At 39.1% G+C, this 22,771-nt stretch overlaps 1 protein-coding gene across 1 annotated transcript in view; it reads left to right on the forward strand.

The window, feature by feature from the left end:
- Positions 1 to 316: 316 nt before the first annotated feature.
- The window catches only part of igdcc3 (immunoglobulin superfamily, DCC subclass, member 3), a 74,883-nt gene continuing 52,428 nt past the window's right edge, over positions 317 to 22,771 (forward strand). The window contains exons 1-2 of the mRNA XM_028440734.1: positions 317 to 535; positions 9,870 to 10,175. Of these exons, the coding sequence (XP_028296535.1) occupies positions 469 to 535; positions 9,870 to 10,175 (373 nt within the window). The 5' untranslated portion in view covers positions 317 to 468. The remainder of the gene's footprint in view (positions 536 to 9,869; positions 10,176 to 22,771) is intronic.

The raw sequence follows: 22,771 nt of genomic DNA on the forward strand, positions 1-22,771 counted from the left end.
CTTTTAGGAATATGATTTTAATAATTTGGCATCGTTTCCAACTAGCATTGCCATAGTTATTCTTTTTTTTCTTTTCTTCCGTATATCCTGTGTTGTAATGTGTGATGTGTATGTGAGGATGTTTACACTATGGCATGGATATGTTTTTGAGGAGCGTTTCTAGTGAGTCAAGCAAGTCGGCTCTTCTTTTGTTAGAGAGAGAGAGAGAGAGAGAGAGAGAGAGAGAGAGAGAGAGAGAGAGAGAGAGAGAGATGCTGACAGACTCCCAATTGATGGTTAGAATGGCAAACGCCTGTTCGACCTCTCTGAGCCCATCATAAAGCGCACCGACATGTCGTACCCGTGACTGAGGATATCCGTACTGCATTTCCTTTGATTGACGCCTTTTCACCTCACCTTTGCTTCTTCTACCCTCGCAGCGTGTGGATTTATATTCTCAGTGTTTTTGTTTTTGTTTTGTTTTTATAAATGGAATCCCCGGGAGGCCCCCGCCTTGTCCCGTGTGTTTTGGGAATCCTCCTGAACGCATTGATCGGTAAGTGGCACATTAAAGCGCAGTACTGTAGATGAGACGGGATAAAGCTGCAGGTTGTTGCAGAGCATCGCCTTTGCTGGGTGCACGCTGCTTCATGTAGGACCATTACATTGTTGGTCCTTTCTGTAGTGTCCCATTAGTGTGGCAGCAGTCTATTGTTCAACGTGCAATAATGCCATATACAGGAGCAGAAAGTTCTGTTAGGACAGCGCGGTGCGCGTGGAGCGTTCCAAACTCCTGCGCTGGAGTTGCTGGTGCGCTCTGGGGTGCTCGGGTGTCCCAGCAGCAGCACCGTGGTAGTACAACACTGTAACCACGTGTACAGCAGGCTGCTTATATCCTGTTATCTTTACACTGCTCTAAATCATTGTTTCTCAAATGGGGGTAGTGTACTCCTTGGTGCCATTAATTGACGAATAATTCTATTTAGGAGGCATTTGATTCCGTTTCATTCAACTTATTTACAAAATCATATTATTTAAAATGTGTTTTATCCCTCATTCACTCCATAATTATGCTCTATAGTAGGTTTTTTTCACAGTAATCTGAACAAAATGTAGTTGGAAGAAGGGGGTACTTGGATTCAGAGAGAGGAAGGGGGGGTACTCGAGCCAAAAAAGTTTGAGAACCACTGGTCTAAATGCTGCTCAAGTACTTCCCGCCTGTAAAAAGTCACTGCACAACAAATAAAGAAAGTGCAAATTCAAGGAAAGAGCTGCTCCAGTTGCTTTCATTTCTTATCTGGTGACCTCCAATGTGGATGCAATTCTTCCCCACTAATGCACAACATCTACATTTTCTATGCTAGAACAATTATTTTTAAGGTTACTATAGGAAGCCTTACTGGAATCAAGACCAGCACTCAATGACATGTTGGAGACAACAGAACATTGTGATAAATTAATTTCAAATGTCCACATTCCACTGATGGCTAAAAGTAGATTAAAGTTCCTGCCCCCGCTCAGATGAAATTCAACTTGGATTAAAGTGCCTTTCATCACACTTAAAGCAATGCTGATTAAAAAAAAAAATGAGATTATTCTCTGTATCGCTTCATTCATGCTGTCAGAATTCTAAAGAAAATTGCATATCATTCAAAAGATCTCTTGGTAATATCATTTTAGTCCATCAAAGGGTACTTCAAATTTTATCATAAAAGGTCTTTCATACTTTCTGAATTTTTTACATGCTGGATACTTTTATGTTTGATTCTTAAAACTCAGTATTTTACATCCAATGTGTTCTGGGTCGTCACCACTTGAATAAACATTAAATGTAACAGGGCTGATGTTGTGAGCGAGCGTGCACGGTGCAGTGCATTGACAGTGGGTGAATAAGAGCTGCGTGTGCAACAGCTGGCAGTCACATTTCAGCCTGTTTCTGTGTTGTTCTGAATGATGTAAACACCACTATTGAACTGAACCTTCAACACAAAACCTATACAGTAACAAAAATGAATGCTGAGCAGAACGGTTGAAACTGCACACTCATTAATGAGCATGAATGTAGCTACAAAGAGTATTGATTAATTATTAATCAAACAGAACCACATAGAAAGGAAGGCATCTATTGCTGCATACACAGGCTTCCCACTGGAAGTAGCATAAATATTTTTTTCTTCCCACACATTATTGGCTTTGAAAGATGAAAATGACTTAGCTGTTTTCATTGAATGTTTATTTAAAAGTGTGAACAAGCTGTTGTTTCAGTCAAGCAGATACACATTTCTCTGTGGTGCTGGTGGACCACTGATGCGCTTTTAAGTCTATATTTAAGCCTATTTCCTGTTTGATGCCTGTCACTCACGTGGAACAAATGTGCTCGGCTTTGGTCCTTTGCTTTGAAGTGATTGTGTTTCTCGAGCTCGCCATTTACAGTCCAGTGCAATCAATAGAAGATAAATCCTCGATGATGCACCACTTTAATCAACATCAAAAATAAAAAAAACCAGGAGACACCTGTCACTGCAAATTCATCTATTTGATAAGATGGGCTGTGCTCACTGAAAGTGAGAAGATGCACCAGATGGATGCTGAGAGTAAGACGAGAATATACATGGATTCATATAGACTTTCTGCACAGTAGCTTTGTACTGCTTCTCAGGCATGCATAAAACTAACTTCATGTATGTATGTATGTAAAGTAGAGCCTGACAGACTAATCAGCGTGGCCGATTTTAAGTATTACAGAATGATGGACATCTGTCAATAGCCTGGTCGATTAATCACTCGGGCTATAATATGTAACTGATGTATTCATTTTTTTAAAGGTCCCATGTCATGCTATTTTTCACTAATCTCCATTTGTTCTAAGAACCCCAAAAACATAGTGTTTGAGGTTTATTTTCCCAAACTCAATGTTTTCCAGAGTTTTAGCCTCTGAAAAGTCACTTTCTGAGCAACTCTACACAAACAGGCTGATTTGCGGCCTACTTATGCATATTCATGAGTGGGCGTGTCTATAGATGGGACAGACTTCCTCCTCCCAGCACGGTGACGTAGGGCCAGAGGACGGCCCACCCTTCTCCCACCCACTCCGTAGCCGAGCTCATGCTGCTTTATTAACAGGAGACAGAGCGTGGGGGCGGGGCGTTCACCGGTACATACATAGATTGTAGAAAATATATACTGTACGAAGGACGCTGAAATGCTGACGTTTGTAGGTGTGTCTGTTTACATGTCAATCACGGCAGAGAGCTTCCCGGAGGCGCGGCTTCTCCAGCTCAGTGCCGCGTCAAATTTGTCATCAAAGTGGGAACGCGTCATCAAATTGGAGCGTGGTGTTTGTGCTCACCCTGCAGTAAAAAAGGAGGAAATCACAGGGAATCAGTGAAAAAACACTTTGGGCATGTGTATGAAGCCCTAATAGCACTTTTATCATGTTTAAAACACAGGAAAGTTGATTTAGCTTAACATGGGCCCTTTAAGCTTGGAAAATTTGTGGCACTGTGCTGTAGAGCTGGGCGATATGGACAATAACTCATATCTCAATATTTTTTTCTCAAAATGGCGATATATAAGATATAAATCTCAATATTTTCAGGATGACAATTCAGGGTCAAAATGCCACACAGGCACATTTATTAACAAACAGGTGCACAATATGTGTCACTTTTGACTTTTTCTCCCATAAAGGACAGCACGTGTGAGTGAGTTCTGTAGTGTGGCTTGTTTATGGAAAGATCCGAGTTAGGACGCCCTCAGAAATCCATCGAACTCTGCTTTTAATGCTGTTCTGAGAAGTAGTGAAAGCAGCGACTCCTTAAACAAGTGTTTTAAAACAAAATAAGCTTTATATATACATACAGTATAAAGATATAGACAATATTGTAATTTTCTATATCTCCAATAGAAAACATGATATATCTTAAATCTCGATATATCACCCAGCCCTACTGTGCTGTGCGTTTTGCATTATAAGCTGCCTGTAACTACAAAATTACAACACTGGGATAAATGCATTTATTATTTACAGTACAGTAGAGATGTCACAATTACATATTTTCTTGGTATGATTATATATATATATATATATATATATATATATATACATATTAAGAATCATTGTAAATTGTACAAATCTCACAGAAGTATTACTGCATTAGTTATGTTCACACTACCATGAATATGTGCAATCACATTATAGATATTTAATTTTGATTTATTTCCATTATTGGATGCTCTCATAACAAAATAACATATCAATGATGTAAAGTTTAAAAAAGTACAATAAAAAAATGTAATAATCCCATTTGGAATCAAATAAAAATCACATCTGATGTGTAGGTGAATTCTTATTTCATATATCAACCGATATTATTGGCAATCAGCTGATATTGGCCCTAAAAGTTATGCGTGAAAATGTATTGTTACTATACTTAACGGTGCACAGCAGTCATGTCAGTATTTCTATCAGCTCACTGTGTAAAAACGCACGCAGTCTGTCCCATAGTCACTTACAGTAGCTCAGTCAGTGGCTGGTGTGCCTAACCACATCTGTCCATCAGTAGCTGGTGTGCCATCCAGACTTATAAACCCCTGTACCCGTGTCACGTATCTGCCAATAGTTGCTAAACCAGAGCGTGAGCTTGACTTGGCAGACACTTGTCTCCAGTATTACACAGTAATCCTGCTGGTGTGCAGGCCTGTGCAGATTCATAACTCTCAACATGTGTTTCTGTGGATTTTCACAGCTGTGCTATCATTTCCTCTTTCCCCTGCACTGCTCTGGATGTTCAGCGTTTACAGATGACCTTTCCTTTAAACACATGAAAAGAATTCACATCTAACCTGTTTTCCCTTGTCCTTTTATCACCTATTTCTTCGTGATTTCTCCTTTGTATTTTGCCAAGCTGTGTTCAAACACATACATCCTGACCTTTCTTCCACTGTTGCTTGAAACCTTCCATCGTCTTAGACCAAAGAAGTAAATAATTTTCATCATCGTCACTAATGTTAGAAGTACTTTGATGTTAAAGGTGTTTCTGTTATGTCAAAAAATGTAGTTTTTTTTGTTTGATGTTTTTTTCAAGAATTTTAGTCTGTATTTAGGTGAACACATTATGAGCTGATATATTCCTTAAACTAACAATTGACTGACGTACAAACAACATCGTGAAAATGGAAGCTTTTTAAAGATTTATATAATCAAACACACCCAAAAAAACAAATCAAAGTCAGAGTTTTATGTCAGTAATACATGCCCACTCAGCTGTTATCATCCTGTTGTTTGCACAATTTAATAACCACATGTGTTCTCTTGCACTGTGCATTTAAAGTGAAACATAAGAGTGTTTCAATACATTTCTGTATCAGTGTGTTGGATCTGTGATAGACTGGGCATTCCAATCATTTAGGCTTAAAGGTTTGGAGGAGGATTTTCCAGAAGTTTAGAAAAAAAAACGCCTTCTCCGCTTTTTGAAGAATTGCACATGCGCAACACTCTACCTGCTTCAAAAGGGAACGCCTATTAAATGTGTGCAAGAGAGAGAGAAAGAGCGTGCACGAGCCCAGTTTTTCTCGTGCACAGCTCTATTTACAAGTTGGGGTCGGCATCGCTCATACAAGCTTACTTTCCAAATGAAGTTTTGCACTTTTCCCACTATGTCAGACTCGCCACCAAGTAAGTGAAAAGTGCGCATCCACAGAAAGCAAAAACTAGCTCGGGACGAGCACGTACGACGGCCTTACGTAAACATATCACCAGAATGATTGACAATTAGGAGGACCAATAGTCTTGATGATCCACCCAGAATTTGAAGCCAAAATAACATCTTCCACAATACCTTTAACACCCCAAAACTATTTTATCCAATATTTTATCATAAGCTTGTTCTGACTGAACAACCCTGCTGTGGATGTAACGCTATCATTTTAACATTGCAAACTGTTTCAAAAACTTCTGACTACGGTTGTTCAACACAATGCATAAGCGCGCTATTTGCATTTTATTTTTAAATCAACTAATTAAAGAATCACCACTTTAACATGACCTTAAAAACATGTATTACATTTATAGGTTGGAGACTTGAATATAAAAAAAATGATTTTAAAGGCACGTAATATAAATAAATAGTAGGAGGCTTTTTTTCAAACTATGATAAAAGTTCTTGTGCAACAAAACATTAAACTCTGAATTATCTTTCTTTGTTGTTCTGTGCTCAGCATCATTGTGGGTGGAATGAACTCAGGCAGAAGGGTGACTGCCTGCCAACTAAGGGTTAAATATTTCCTCTACTACACCCCCCCTGGTTTTTCATAAGTGGTAGCACTGGTGTCTTTTTGGTCCCAGGGCCATTTTACTCATGTGTTCCTTCAGTGTGAAAAGAGGAACGGGGGAACCAAGGAGAAGACCCAGTGTGAAGAAATAGAAGAGAGCATTTCTTTGCATCACAGTTTATATGGAATCTTTATGCAATCGTCTGTCAGCAAATTCACGGTCTGCTTTTAAGGGGAAGTATTTCCCTTGTGGAATTTGAGGGATGAAGCCAAAGGTACTCTGCTTTGACCCCTGTGTTCTGCCCCCTTTTGCTGCCTCTCTTACCCCCTCCCACCAGATTCCAGAGTCTGGGGCAGGGACTGGTAGTGCTTAGTCCATCAGCCGCTGAAACATGATACCTAGAAAGCTCTCTAAGCTCCTCTTTTATCTTACCAAGTCAGGTCGGGCTGTTTACATCCTTTATTTATTGTTCTCCCAATCCTCCCTCTGCACACCCAGACACCACAAATGTTAAACATCAGAACTCCTCTCACTTAGTTATAGAAGGAAAGAGCATCAGTCCAAATAAATACAACCAATTACTGCAAATGTCAATTTGTCCTCATGCCTGAAAGAGAAGAGAACAGAGATCACTGTGATCACAAGGCTGATCCCAAACTGTATGTGTACACATGTGGTCATAGTAGATCTAGTGTGAGCAGTGTTGAGGTATTTTGGTGAAAGCTCGTATAAATTTATGAGCAGCTAAAGTTACTCAAAGGTATCCCTTTTTCTGTTTGTATAAGTCAGTGTTTTTCAAACTGGGGTGTGTTGTGATGTCATAACAGGAGTGTGGGGGGCACAAAAATTTCAACAGGATTTTTCTCCCCTATTATTATTGGTTTATAACTACTCTTCTAAAAGCATGTTATTTTTTATGAGTTTTGAAGTACAGTCAAAAGTTTGAACTTTTTTGAAAACTGGTAAATGGATTTATATAGAGCTTTATATAGTCCCAAAGCACTTAACAATGGCCACGTTTACATGGGAGCATTAATTCCCCTTTAATTCAGAATAAAAGTTAATTCCTCTTTAAACTGACCTTGTAAACACTTAACTCCAAATACAAATGTAATTCCGAATTAAATTTAAGTCTGAATTAGGTGGCTAGTTCATTCTGAATTTAATTGCAAATTAAATAATTCCAAGATGTTGTAAACCCTCAATTCCGCTTTAATGAATTGTAAACACCTAATTCCGGTCGTTGTGCGCATGCTCCACTTCTCGCGATGACACGCTGGTGACGACATAATCCAAGCTGGCCGCCCCTGGCTGGAGTCGAGACTATTTATTTAAAAAGAGCCTTAGAAGACATGGATATAATGAAAAGAGTGGATGGACTGAAGCATCAGCTCATTAACCCATTCACACACCAATGGGACAAAGCTGCCATGCAAGGGGCTAGTGTCTAGTCCACCATTGGGAGCAGCTTAGGGTTCAGTGTCTTGCCCAAAGACATATATGGGATCAAACCCCCAATCTTTCGTTCATAGTATGACCCCTCTACTACCTGAGCAATTTTTGACCCATTATGTTGAAAAAAAAAAAAACTGCTTCATTGACAGGGTCAGTACATTTTTCAAATCAATGAAAATGTGCCAAAAAAAGGGCAACTACTGTATGTAAATAAGTTTTTTTTCTTTAATTTTGAAGTTACAATATTACAATTTAGATAGTCAGACCAATTTCTTAACATTGACATTGACATCAAATGAGAAGTTTATGAATCTGATCTGACTGAGTGGATCAAGTTTTAAAAGCATTTGCTCTGTTACTCGTACCTAACTCATGCACATCAGGGACGAGGATGTAGAAACCCAACCCAGGATCTTCTTACTGTGATGCAACAATGCTACAAATAGAATAGGCGTCTAAAATGGTAATAAACTAGAGACCAAAGACATCCTTTTACAAAGTCTCCTGTGACATCAGCTGTGTTCTCCATCACTATTGCTATCAGTGTTCATTAATGCTATCACTGACTAAAGATTTCAGCCATAGTTTTGGTCGACTACATTTTTTTAAATGACCATAACAAGACTATATGACTAATGTGGTATGACTATATTGATATTTTTTCATTGACTAATGAAAACAAAACTGTAATTTCGCCACATGGGATGAAATCTAATTAAAACTCATGGAATCATGTGGTCTGTGTGTATTTACAAACATTAACACCATCCAATATAAAAACTAAATGAAAATTTGGTGTTAAATTTAACACTGAGCTGATCTCATTCTCCTGTTCAGTTGCATTAATCACCACTTGCTCCTCGTACATCCTCCAACACCTCACCTTATGTCTCTTCCACATCAGCTTTAGAAGTTGACTCAGGCAATTATTAAGCAGCCTTGCGTTCTAAATTTGCACAAATTTGAACCAAAGGTTGTTCTAAACTTCACAATAACATTAGTTCTGGGGTGTCCCAATATAACATTTTCACTTCCGATATGATAAAAATATCGCCGCCTTGGTACTAATTGACCGATACCGATTTGGATCTGATATGATATAAGCACAGATCATACATAATTTCATTACTTATTTATTTTGTAGTGTAGAATGTGAGAAAGAACAAGTGATATTACTGTACTCAAACAAAGAACAACAGTAGGTATGAGGTGAAACTGACCCATTTATTATTAACCAATGGGTTAGAATGTTCTACAATTATCCGATATCAATATTGAATCAGGACATCTTTAATTGGTTCTGCCAATTAAAGAAAAAAAGGCATTTTGACAAAGTGACATTCAATAACATTGATTCTATAATAAATGATAAAACAGCACTTTGAAAATATATAATGCCTAATTGGTGATCTAAATAGCTTTTGAACACAAGGTATTGTGATCATTCTCTGATTGTAGTTTTTTCTACATTCATTGATTGTGTTTAATACCGTACAACACTAAGTAATTTAACAATATTAAAATTCTGCCTGTTGTTTCCCCATTCCCAAATTAATAAGGTCTGAGACAAATCTTTCATTCGTTCTTCACTCCCTATTTCCAATGGGTCTTTTGTTCACCAAGTCATTATTTATTTCTTTGTGTCGCAAGAAAGAAGGGAGACGTATGTTTGCTATTGTATAAAGGCCTTTGCTATAGGACTGTATTTGCATAAAAGAGGTTATGTGAATACCATCTGATTGATTGATGTCTGGGAAAGGCTGGGAGCCCACACTGTGGTGCAGTTAAATATTCATACAATGATTGTTATGGAGCTATGCTGGGATAATTTATACCACTGGAGAGAGATGATGGGAATATTGGACAAGTCTTTGGCTGGACATAAATTGTGACTCTGTCTTGAGGCACTTGTAAAGCAATGAAGGCTCCTCTAAGTATTTACTCATCCATCCGTGTCCATCCAACCACCTACAGTATCTTCTACCTCTGAATGTCAATAATGTTGGAATAACATTTTTTTTTAATTCTGTGTTTGTTTAGCCACTGTAGTTTGTTAAGTTAACACCTCAAGACTTCAACTTTAAAGTAAAAACTCACTTCGTTTAACAGGATAGTAATTTTAAACTACTAATTTGATGTTTGTTTGCATGTGTCTCCTCAGGCGTGTTGTGTGAATCTGAGCTCTCCTTCAGACTGGAGCCCAGTGACATCATTGCTGTGCAGGAGCAGCCCCTCATGCTTCACTGCCAGGTAAATGGCGTCCCACCAGTTTCCATCCAGTGGAGACACAATGGCCTTCTGCTGAATCAGGACCAGCATCACACCACCTTCTTCAACGGCTCACTCCTGATCGCTTATTTCAAGAAGACCAAGAATGACGGCTCATCTGACGAGGGCGACTATGAGTGTGTGGCCCAGAACTCCTTTGGGCTGGTGGTCAGCCGTAAGGCCCGGATTCAGGCAGCCAGTAAGTCTTACAGATTTTCTTTCGTCACCTATTTCAAGGGCTTCTTTTTTAACGATACATATTAATGAGGTAAAAGGGAGTTCACTTGCTCTTGATGTCACTACATGGCAGGTTCAGGGATGGACTGGCCTTCTGGCATGCTGGGCATTGTCCCGGTGAGCCGTTGGCCCGAAGTGGGCCCTTTCTGGTCTGGGTTTTTTTTTTTTGACAAGCAAGTGGAGGCAAACATGGTAGGCATAAATGGTCCACAAGTGGGAAAAACGTGGCAAGAAAAGAGTGAAATTTGACTAAAATGGTCCAAAAGCAGTCAAGAATGGCCAAAAATGGGTAAATAAAGAGGAGCCAGGTGGTATTTATTGGCAAAAGTTATCTTAAATGGGCGAAATGTGGCAAACAATAGTGAAAAAGGGCAAAAAATGTGGAACAAAAAGAGGCACAATGTAGGGGAAAAAGGAAACAAGTGATGTTTATTGGGCAAAAACTAGCTTATTTAGTAGAAAAGTGACCCCACCCCCTTTTCAGGTAATTTCTAAATTTAGCCGAACATAGTTGTGTGATATGTTGTTTCAAAGGCAATTCAACGTAGATAAACATTTTATGTTGCACAATTTCATTTGTTTTACTCGGTGGAAACGAGTCATTTCACTGAATTCTCAGTAATGTGGTACGTGTTATTCGGCGCGGAAAAGTTCTGTGGGCCCGGCAAGTTCATCAGAACTTGTTTTTCATGAAATTAGTAAAGAATTTGCAAGCGACATTGTTGCAGTTTCTGCTAATATAAAATAAGTACATGTTAGTGTTAAAACAGATGCACTCTTTTTATTCTGAATTCTTATCTGGCTCTCATTTGAGAAAAACGAGATAATTGTTTTTTTTTTCCTGATTGATGTCTTAAAAATCCAATAGTGACAGGATGACAGGCACAAGCACCAACATATAATGTAATTTGATGAAGTTGTGATGTGGCTTTTTTTTTGTTAAAGTATTATAAGCACTGGCATTGATATATAGCTCTATTTAATTACATTTAAGCTTATGTAGCTTCATGTGTTATCCATGTTCTGCATATAAATGTTACTTAATTCATTCCCAGCTGCTGAGTCGTTTGAATATTGTCGTATAATTCTCCTGTAATGAACTTTCTGATGCTCATCTTCAGCGCTACTTAGACATTTGAGGCTTTTATATTCAGCTTTAACAAGTGCTCATGCTGAGAGTCTGCAGGCTGCTTTGTAGGAGCTTGAAGGAGCCCAGCAACACGCTCACATGCTCAGGCATTAGGACATTAGTTTTGTGGCAGGACTGCTGCCTCATTTATTTCAAAGTCATTTGAATACGGCAAGTTCCAAGCATTTTAGGAGCTTTCATTTATCTTTTCTTTTTGTTTTTAAATCACATCATGGTGAGATAATCTAAATTCATTATCTTACACAGGGAATGTCTCATCTTGCATGAAATCAAAGTTACATTATAGACGCTCTCTTGCCCTGTGCTGTTGCACACTATGCTGAGTTAAACTGTAATGTGTATTCTGTAATGGACAAAAGCTTGCAGAAGCCTGTTGATTTTCAGGCTCTGTGTGGACAGGATACTGCTGTGCTCTTGTTGCCAATACAGCTTTTCCACTCAGTGGGGTAGAAGCGGTAAACGTTTCGCAGGCTAACTGCAAAAGTCACTCCAGCTCAGTGCAACCTCTTAAGGCCTTTCTGAAGGTCAGATCAAATCATTGGTTGTGGCTCATTTTTTTGTTCTGTTGGAAGGAAATTTGACTGAGCAACCTCATATAAATGTATATCCTCTCAAAATAATCTTGCTTTAAGTTCCTTTCCAAATTTCCAAATTTTTGTTTCAGGGTTTTCTCATTTCCACTTACCGTCCACATCAGGTTACACTTTTCTGTTTGTTTCTGTTTCATCATCATCCATAGAGTCAACTGATACAACAAGAATTTAGAGTCGGCGAAAAACTCTTAGCAAGTGCAACAAGTGCTTCAAGTTTTATTGGCCGCAGGCGCTGCCATCTAGTACTAGAAGAAGTGTTTTTGTTTTCTTTTTATGACATTATTATGTACATGATGTAAATGCACCTATGTTTTATTATTCTTTTATGATGTTGCACCTGTTGTATTAATTTCTCCACTGCACTTTGTGATTTTATTTGCAAAAAGCGCTTTAAAAAATAAATTACTTACTTACTTACTTATTAATGTAACCACAACTAACCAGAAGTGACTGACAATAATATGTTCTTAATTTCATATCCTGCTGTTCATTTCATGTCAGCGATGTTAGTTCTACCTCAGGTGTGCACTGATTTATAATTTACAAAATGTGTTGCACATTTTGTTTGATTAAGCGTTTATTTAATGTGTATATTTGTACCTTGAGCAGCTTATTTTTTTTAAGTGAGGTTTTGTAGTTTTTTTTCCATAGTTTTGTTGACCTCTTTTTAATTATTAAAGCTTATAATATAATAATCTTCTGGTCCTTATTTTGATTAGGTTAAAAAGAACAAATCTATAATTATCAATATCAACTGATATAAAACACTTATATTGTGATACAAGGGTGTTGCATTTCAAGACCATCAATGTCGACACCAATGACAATTCCATATGTTTCTGCTGGCAAGTGTGAATCAAACAAAATCAACATCGTAAAACACCATTAAAGAAGCATAAACAATTATTCAATATAGCCTCCATACTCTCCCAACAAGATATATCATGACACGGCAGCGCATCCGTTGTTTGTGTTGGAACAACAACTCGGAACAGCCTCAGTGAGGCGCATCCACGAAGCCAATCCTTTATTTTGTACCATTCACTGTGGAAAATAAGAACAATTTTCTGACCTTACCTTTGCTGAAGGTCTGGTAGCTCAGGTGTTGGTCTCCCATCTTTTAAAAGCTGTCGTTTTTCCTCAAAAGGAAGTTTCTCAATCGTCGGTAGCGTTGTCATCCTGCCTGAAGTGTTATCCCGCTTTTGGCTAGAAAACACAGCAGCAGCAGCCACGCTGGATCAATTCACTAATGCACTGTGAACTTACGTCTAGCATTTAGCATAGCGCAGTTACGTCCAAAGGCAGCGTAGAGAGCTGCCTTTTTACGTAAATCGTTGTCATCTTGGGGACTGACTACGCATGTACAAACACATAAAATGGAAACAGAGGCAGAGCTACAATGTAAACACACAGACATTTAAAACTTTATTCATCACAATTCAAAGCAAACAAGACATTTAATGCCAAGAAAGGCGGTTTCCACGTTTTCATTCAATGATTGGATCTTGAATGAAACCCACTCTAATATGGACACTCGTTTTTCTGTCAAGACACCAATTGCTTTGACGGCCCTGCACACTCCACAATCTGAAAGTACATTAAAACATGGTTAAAATTGTATAACATTAGTTTTTTCAAAGTAACATTGCATTCTTTGCACTTTTAAAGCTACAACTTAAATACCACATATTTGGACGCTATTCTTAACATCTACATCACTTCATTAGTGATAACTTGTATAATACATATTAAATTACCTCCTTCACCTACAAACATACAGTATGCTAGACTTTTATTAACACATCTGGCAGGATTCATAGTTCTGCAGTTTTGCATGTTGACTGGTATTTACATAACTTTCTGTCCTTTCATTCTAACCAAGGATGCCTGTTTTTAAATTCCATAGCCTGACTTTCGGTCCACAGGGCTGGCTAAGAATTCACATTTAGAAAGAAATACTGTTGCAAAAGCATTTCTAATTCTAATATATCCACATCCACACGCACACACGTGGCTTTATTGGCTCCTTCAGCGGGAGCCTCTGAGGCCGAAGGGCGCTTTTGAAAACAATCAAAAAGTGTGGCTTGTTTTCATTTCATTTTCTGGGCCAAAAATCAACACTTTTCTTTGCCATGAGGTAGGGGTGGGCCATATGGAATATTTTTTTTCTTTGTAAAATCACAATTACAATTTTATCAGTATTTTTTCATTCAGATGATTTAGACTATTTTCAAGTTATTTACTAGTAAACAAACCAATTCACCTACTTATAATCATCGCCCTAAATGGAAAACGGGGGTAAAATCAGGGTACTTTTCAAACATTTTTAAAAATGTATGTAAGCAATTTATCAAACTGGTTCCAAGTACAATTAACATCAAACAAAAAGGTATGTTCTTTTTTTCACACAATCTATTTAACTAAAGTAGTGTAGCATTAGCAACACTGGCAGCATATCAGTCTAGTGATTTTGTTTTGTTTTTGAGGTAACACACTCATGTTAATAAAATCATACTTTAAGCAGTGTTTGAACCCCTCATTTCCCACAGTTTGGACAATAATATCCTTTACAAGATAAAACATTACTGCTTTGGTTACGTTAGGCCTGGGTGATATGGAATAATATTCATATCTCAATATTTTTCGTCAATTTAATATATTTTTTTCAATACAGTCTTACAATAAAAAACAATAAAGGGTCAAAGTCAGTGGATAAAAATGCCACAAAGTCCCTTTTATTAGTCACTAGCAGCTCAATATCAACATTTTATTCCACTTTTGACTTTTTCCTTCATTAAGGCTGAAATGCTTGTTGCTTATTTCTGGGCAGCTCTGACTTGCTGAAAGTATTTTTTAACTACAGTCAGGGTGTGGTCCCTTTAAGAAAATCAGCTGAGCTGCTACACAGCCAGTTCAAATTGTTACAAAAAAGAAATACATGCGCTGTTTCCTCAAACGACTCTCGGTGCTTCCAACACTCAGAAGTGACGGAGTTTAACAGATGACAGACGGACTTCTGTACTGAACCACTGACAGGCAGCCACTAGCACAGAGGAAGCAGCACTAACTCTGTGTGTCCGTGCACTGGGAGAGCGGGGGAAGGAGGGAGTGTTAACAGAGCGTACTTCTGCGCTCTGATTAATTCTGTGGTGTGTCTGTATATGAGCCTGATTAGCAAATGGTGTGATTTGACAGAGAAAAAAACCTTTGGATGTGTTATGTGTGTATGGACCACAGACTTATGACACAGAGAAGGCATCGCGAAAGATAAGCTATGAACTACAGACGGTTCTACAATCTCTGTGATTTGGTCGCGCACCCTTACCATGAGGCATGCTTCGCGTCTCCTGTATGTCGCTTTCTCCCTCCACCCACTGGCTGGCTGCTGTCCACTTTTTAAAAAATGGGGAAAATTTGCAAACTCCCGGTTTATTTACACAGTTACGTATGATGGGGCAATTTGTAGTGGGTATACGAAAATTCTGGGGCTTTCTTAGTGGTTTTACCTGCGTATCACATAGACTACACCACTGCATTCAATCAACCGTTTTCTGGTGAAAAATAGCATGTAAATGTGTGATATTGTCCCAAAATATGTGTGGACCCAATTTTAAATAGAGAGAAAAAAAAACTTTTCCTTTTCAGAACGTGAATTCCATTTTTTCTGTCCATTTTCCGCAATCACAGGAAATCGTAGGCCATATTATCGGTCGTGATTTTGAATAGCAGTGCATATCTCCTGCTCACTTGCTGTAAGTAAATGGAAAAACACAGGTTTTTTGTTCTTTTTTTACAACTGAGCACATGTTGGACCTGGTGCTCAAAGGTTGAATGATCCAGCTTTGCTCTGCAGATAGTTGCTACTTTCTTCTTGTATTATATCGATCAGGAGGGGAATGAAGAATTACTGAAGGTCATGTTCTGACTTCTGATCCCTTTGTGTTGAGCAGTCTTTTCTTTGGTGGTTCACTGACTGCCAGCTTTATTCTGTGTATATAAGAATTGCTACTTAAAGCCATTACAAAACCTAAAGTGATCCCTAAAATGGTTTAGCAATTTGAATTATTTTTTAGATAACATTATTTGATACCATCAACATTTTTTTTCTGATTGAAAGTTCAATGGTAACAATCCAACCCCTGGCTCTTCTCATGTTTCAGCAGGTGCTGGTTGGGTCCAGAAGTGTTCCCCTGTTATCAATTTATAATAATTTATTAAGTTAATGTGTTTCAGACCTTTATTAGGTCTTAAGGGACCTTAATCTTAGTGTTGAACTGTATACTCAAGGGAGCTGAACAATCAGAGCTCTTATTTTACCATCTCCAGGCTAGTTGTGAGACATAGGCATTAATAATATAAAATCAAGTGGAAAGGGACTGTTGTTTGTTTGTTTTTTTCTGCTTTAAGTGTTTGTCAATGTTGATGTGCTCTTTGTGTTTTGGAACTCATTTGCTGTTACAACAGAGCCTTGACTTGTACCACTGTGATGCAATGGGTAGTTTGCTTACTAAAGCCTCTTTATAGCCCTCCCAGTGGAAAAAGCCTCATCGTACCCTCCACACTACCACCTACCGTAAAGTTCACTTTTTATTTGCTTGACAACCGCTTGTGTGAGCTCACAGTTGGGGCCCACTGTAGGACCGACTCCCTGTTGTTCCTCTAATTCGATGGTCGATCCAGGAAGTGTTCCTTTCCTCCCCAAATATGATCTCTTTGATGCTGAGTTTCTTTATAAATCCCTCTCCTGTGTTTCTCCTGCTCTTCCCTATCTTAAAGTCCTCCTCATTAGCTTGGGTTCAGGAAGCTTTTTATCATTTGGATGAATGACTAGCTTGGTACAGTGGACCTGTCCAGGGCTGCTACCCCTCCCCCCACCGTTCCCCCGTGTCACCAGGCAACACATCACAAAATAGCTTTTAGGATCAATTCAAATGACTTGCTTTTGTTCGTTTGTCTGCAATTAATTGGAACGGGTTGGAGCTTTGTGAGGAATATTTTTCTCCCTCTCCCATTTATATCAGCAGACAGCAGTTGACCTGAGGAACAGCTTGAAAAGATTCGAAGAGAGCGCAGAAAAGGCATAGTCAGTGCAAACCGACATGTGACACACAGTAGCACAAACAGTTTGAAAACACAGAATAAAAGCACAGAGACTGCATTGTACATGCTTTTTATTCTGTAGTCTCTTGACGTGTGTATGAAGTTTGGCTAAAATTGAAATTGTCACAGTGAAGGCTGCAACGGATAAGAGAGGGCGGTTAGCACAATTTCTTAAATGTTACTGAGTTTACACTCGTGAGTTTTAATTTGTGTGAACACATGGGATGCAGGTATAAAACATGGATGTGGGAGGAAATGCAATTTCAGTGTGGCAGATGATGCAAAGTTACAACTTACGACTTATTTAAAGCTGTGTGGATGGCTTGCCATGAGTTTGGTACACACATAAACGGGAGTAATTAATGCAGAGCTTGCATTAGTCTACATGAGAGCGCTTGTGCGTCTGTTACGATGGTGGCTCCCATTTACACCCCAACCTTTCTGTCCCCCCCCTTTCATTCCCTCCTGCCTGGACGAATGCTGAACCTTCATCTCTAAATCTCCTTGCGGCGCTCTCTTTGTCTGAGAGCCAAACCCCGCCCTCCATCAGCGCCCTCGCCTCCCACTCTTTCCCGTCGCTGCACACTTGCCATTAAGCTAGTCATCCTATCTGTCACAGTGCTTGGTGAAATATAGTTCTGACATTTAAGTAAAAAGCCTGTATGTATTTTTTTGGTATCCATGCAAAATTGTAACAAGTTCACATGAAAATTACCATTGTACAGTTTGTAGTTACAGAAATAAAAATGCCCCTTTTTTGCAATGCTATTTCCAAAGCATCAGTATATGTGGGTCTTTTATTCCTTTGGTTAGGTATGCACCCTGATGTTTGCTTTTTACCTTCTACTGTGTGGTCAGCATCTTCCCATCTCTCTGCTGGTATGCTAAAAGGACTGAGCAAGAAAATGCCTTCCAGGCTAAATCTGTGCTGTTTAATTACACTAGAAACCAGTGATTACTGTACACCTGCTGACAGAAATCTCTGCTCTCATCGCATTGATATCCACACTGAGCTGGATCTGGTTTTGATTTGGAGACTACACAAAGACGTATTTTTTTTATTTTTCAAAAACCCAATATGTGGTTTAAAAAAAATACATAAAAAAAAAATATATATATATATGCATCCATCCATTTTCAGACCCACTTATTCTTGAAATATATATATAATCAGTAGTAAAAAACAGTTGACATTGTCTTTGCAATACATTGTATTTCCCCCCAACTCTTCCTCAAATTTGCCATCTGGTCCTCTCGTGGTGTTTTGTTGTCAGGAGCTGAACAAACAGCAATATATAAAAAAATCCCCGTATGACATCCTAGGGACATTTACTCTGACAAAATGCTTAAACCTGCCAATTTTTCCTCTGGGAAAGGGACAGAGTAAGTCTATTATTTGTGAAGATGATGCCTCATTGACCTTGAAGCAATGGAAAATCACCAAGAGATCCCAAGCTTTTCACTACATATTTTATTGTCTTCTCTTTTTATGTGGCTCTGCGCTACTATTCCAAGGCTATACTCGTCCATGTGTTGAAGTGTCCTTAGGCAAGACACTGAACCCAATATTGCTCCCACTGGTAGACATGTGGCAGCTCTGTCCCACTGGTGTGTAGGTAAATCTTAGCATGAATGAGTGAACATGCCTGATATTTAATGCGATTTGGGACTACTTTGGTGGTAAGTGAAGTGCTATAAAAAATCAAGTCCATAAACCATTTTACCATTTATCCTAAATGCCCTTGCTCTGCTTGTCAGGTTATAAGTCTGTTTCTTTCTTAAGTCATAATGACTTCAAGACTTGAACCACTGCTCATAGAATATTCTCTATAGTTCCATGTATTGCTTTGGGTAGGTTGTCTTTTTTTGTGATGAAGATTTAGCACTCCTAAGTCCTTAAAATATCTGCAGTCTATTTTAAGTATGTTCACTGTGAGTTTACCTTGTGTATTGGCATTATGAAAAGCTAATTTTTATGGAGCTCCGATAACAAGAGCCACTATAGCATCCAACCAGCAATTTGCAGAACCTTTAAATGTTGTCTTTAAATGATTATTGTATGGATAGGCTTTTTTATTGAAATCATGCACATTATGTAAATTTCTGTCTTAGTACTTACAATACGTGTGTTCAATGGCACCAAATCTGCGAGCTGTTATTCTTTAAAACGTTTTATGTGATATTGGGTGTGTAAATTTTAGTCCTGTGACAGAAATAAGATCTATTATAAATGAATTACTTTTGTTATTAAATATAAGCGTGAATGCCCTCTATGGGTTGAACCACAGCTACAAGAATTACATTTTACTGAGAGAATGGTGCTTTGTGACATTTTGGTGTCACAATCCACCACTGTTGGCACTGTTGGCCCCCCCTCCTATAAAAACTAGCATCTGTCGACTCTGCTCGGTTGGATTGAGAGAATTGTGGAGTATATATATAGTGGTTATTAAGTAGGTAGTTAGAGGGTTGAATGACTACATCATTTTAAAGGTCGACTATGTGCATACTAGTCAAGTCGACTAGTTGATGACGTCACCAAGAGCCGAAGCTAAGCCGAGTGCCGGTGTTGTGCCAAAATCTGTGACCCGAAAAAATCTGATACTGCAGATGGCTACAGCGGTCTTCCCCCGCTAACGGAGCCTCCGTCCTCCACTGCTGATATTTCCCAGATCTGCTTAATGCACAGACATGTTACCACTACAGCTAACGTTAGCATGTATATTAGTCGAAGTATCTGCCTTCCAGCTGCAGTTTGAGGAGAAATGCTTGATGTTGTGCTGCCTTGCCTGCAAGGGTACTAGGACCCTCGTTTGCTGTGTTGCACCGCCATATTGGGCAAAAGTCAGGTACCGCGACTAGTCGACGTTACGTAGACAGACTTGCGAGACAACACTAAAGTCGACTAGTCTGTTCAACCCCTAGTAGTTAGCATAGCATAGATTGTTCTTTGAAGATTTTTTAGTATAAACTGGGTGTGTCTTAACTGCTACAGGAGCCCCGCCCATAATCAAGGCATTTTTTTTTTTTTCATTTCCAGCCAAGACACACATCTCGGCTTTAGTCATAATAAAATACATAGTGAAACTGGGCCCATTGAAGTTTTCGTTGGTCTTCACGTTTTACCAGACCACCCAAACTATTTCCAAACAATCAAATGAAAAGGGGGCCTAAGATTCCCTCTGTAGTTTTTAAGGGCTTTAGGGATGAATTCCTGAGTAAAAGAGGTGAAAGGTGGAAAGAGAGAGAGCAGAGGTTGGGCAAAAGGTTGGATGTGGCAGATCAACCCCACCACCCTACCCCCCTTGTTCCCATAATTATTGTTACATACTTGAATGATTATGTTCAAGTTGGTATTCAGATTACCTTGGTACAAGTTAAAAAGACAAACTTTCCTATGAATAGAGAGACCTGGGGATGGAAACAGGACAATGTGTTGGTTTGTTTTTGAAGTTGGTTGGTTTTCTCCATTGCCCCCTTCACCACACTTCACTACACTTAACAGAGAGTTTATGGCCGGATTGAGCAGTTAAAAGTCTTTACAAGATCTGCACCATCCTCCTATAAAAACACCTAAACTCCCTCTTCCTGTCTTTTCTATGCCACACATTTTGGTTTATACGTGTAAAAACAATATGAATAGAGAAATGCAGGAGGTTAAGCTGGACATGGTATTGGCCCCTTAACTTTCACACGCACACACATGCACGTACACACACACGCAGATGCTTTAGGCCCTGGATTTATTTTCTTTCAGTTTAGGCAGGGATGAAAAAACCTAAATAGGTCGGAGACAAAGGCCTGTCAGTGATGGGCAGACAGGAGTTTTCCTCTGGACCTCAGCACCCTCTGCAGCCTGTGTGTGTTTGTGTACGTTGGGGTACCTCTCATTGCTGAGCAGAGTGTATTGTTAGTTAAGCTTTTGGAGTGGATGGGAATATGCAGAAGCAGTGGAGATGTTCAGCCTCTGGTGGCCTTGTTTTAGGATGGTGACCCTGAGCATTTGTTCTCCTGACCGACTCAGCTAGCTGTGGCTGAGGCCCCCTTTTGTCACTGCTGACTCTGGGTGCGTGTGTTTCCACTCACTCCATCCACACTCTTTCTTCCCCCTCTATTTCAGTAGTGACTTAGAAATAGAGGGTTCAGAGGTCATGAGGGGCTGGGCGATAGAAAGGGGGGTTTATCTGGGAAACTGTGACCTTTTCATGTGCATTAGGGCAGAATACCCCTCCCTTTAAAAAATATTCTCCTCCCTTTTGTTCCCCTCCTCCAATGCTGAGCCTCCTGCTCATTTCCCACTGGGGACCCATCCCCCTGTTCTGATGGCCCCAGGGCAGTGGCAGTGACCTTGGCTTTGGCAGTGAAATAAAGTGGCTCTAACCTGCCACACCATCAAACCTCTACCATTGCCCTTTTCCAAACAAGCAGTGCAGCAGCATGGGGAACAAATGTCAAATAAGCACATTTTCTCTCACTCTGAGAAGGACACAGTCTTTACTTTAGAATACTCCCCCATTGCATGTTATTGTCTTAGACCTCTTTACAAGGCTCTATAATAACTTGATAACCAAACTATATCACTTGTGAAAATGGTTTACCATTCAGTTATCAGTAATTATATAATGTGCACGTACTATTATAAATGTATCTTGAAAGCCGTTTGTTTTCAGAAACTACCAAAGCATATCCATATTTCATTTTATTCAGCCTATGTGTGTCTGCACACTCTCCTTTACACTATCATGTGTCTGCACCAACTAAGAATTGAATCCATTCATTAGTCTTTTCCTGACATTTTGGCTTAATGTAAAGAAAATTGATTTAATAAAAGATTCCAATGTCCACAAGGACTTTATGTGAAAATGATTATGAAATCATCACTTTGAAGACATAATTTTTGATGAAGAAATTGTATTCTTCACTTGTGATGAGATGTCAACCGAAAGCTGACAAGGATTTTATTTCCCCCAAAAAATACATACAATGCTATGAAAGTTTGTTTCACTCTTCACTTGAACCCCCCCAAGGCGTCCACCAACCCTTGTCTATGAACAGAAATGTAGGGGATGAAAAATAAAGTGTAGGAAAGCGAGCCTGGCTCTACTCATGACTCCACTCTTGACTCCACTCCCCTATCTGTCCGTGAAAAAGGTCAACAATGTAAAATTGTTCCACCATAAGGCTGAGGGCTAGTGATAGACCGATACATCCACATTATTTACAGAAAGAGAGCAGAAATATTTTTTACTCGTTCTTGTTCTACATCAACTCCCAAGGAGTCCTGTTAAATGTTTTTTACTTGTCGTTCTACCTCACCTTTGTTAATTTCAATAAATGTTCCTTTTTAAAAAAAATTGAGACTTGTACCATTTGTTATCATTATTGTGTGATTTTTATGATGTAAATTGAGGGAGCAAAAGTAGTATTGGCTCCAAATATCGGCTCAAGAAAATCGGCAGTCTGTATTGGTCATCAGCTAAGGCTAATGGAAAAAAATCTGTATCTGCATCAACCCTAAAAAAATCCATATCGGTTTATCTCTACTGAAGACCACTGCTTCAGTTCACTCTCATATACCACCTGGCTGCACTGGCCAAATCAACAAAATAAGCACCTCCAAACACACAGCAGACGCTAATCACAGGTTCAAAAACCTGGTCTTATAGCCGGGGGCTCAGGGAACGAACAGTGGTTTGGTTAAACCGTGCGCAAGGT

The sequence above is a fragment of the Gouania willdenowi genome, chromosome 3 (genome assembly GCF_900634775.1).
Source record: "Gouania willdenowi chromosome 3, fGouWil2.1, whole genome shotgun sequence".
Taxonomy (NCBI): domain Eukaryota; kingdom Metazoa; phylum Chordata; class Actinopteri; order Blenniiformes; family Gobiesocidae; genus Gouania; species Gouania willdenowi.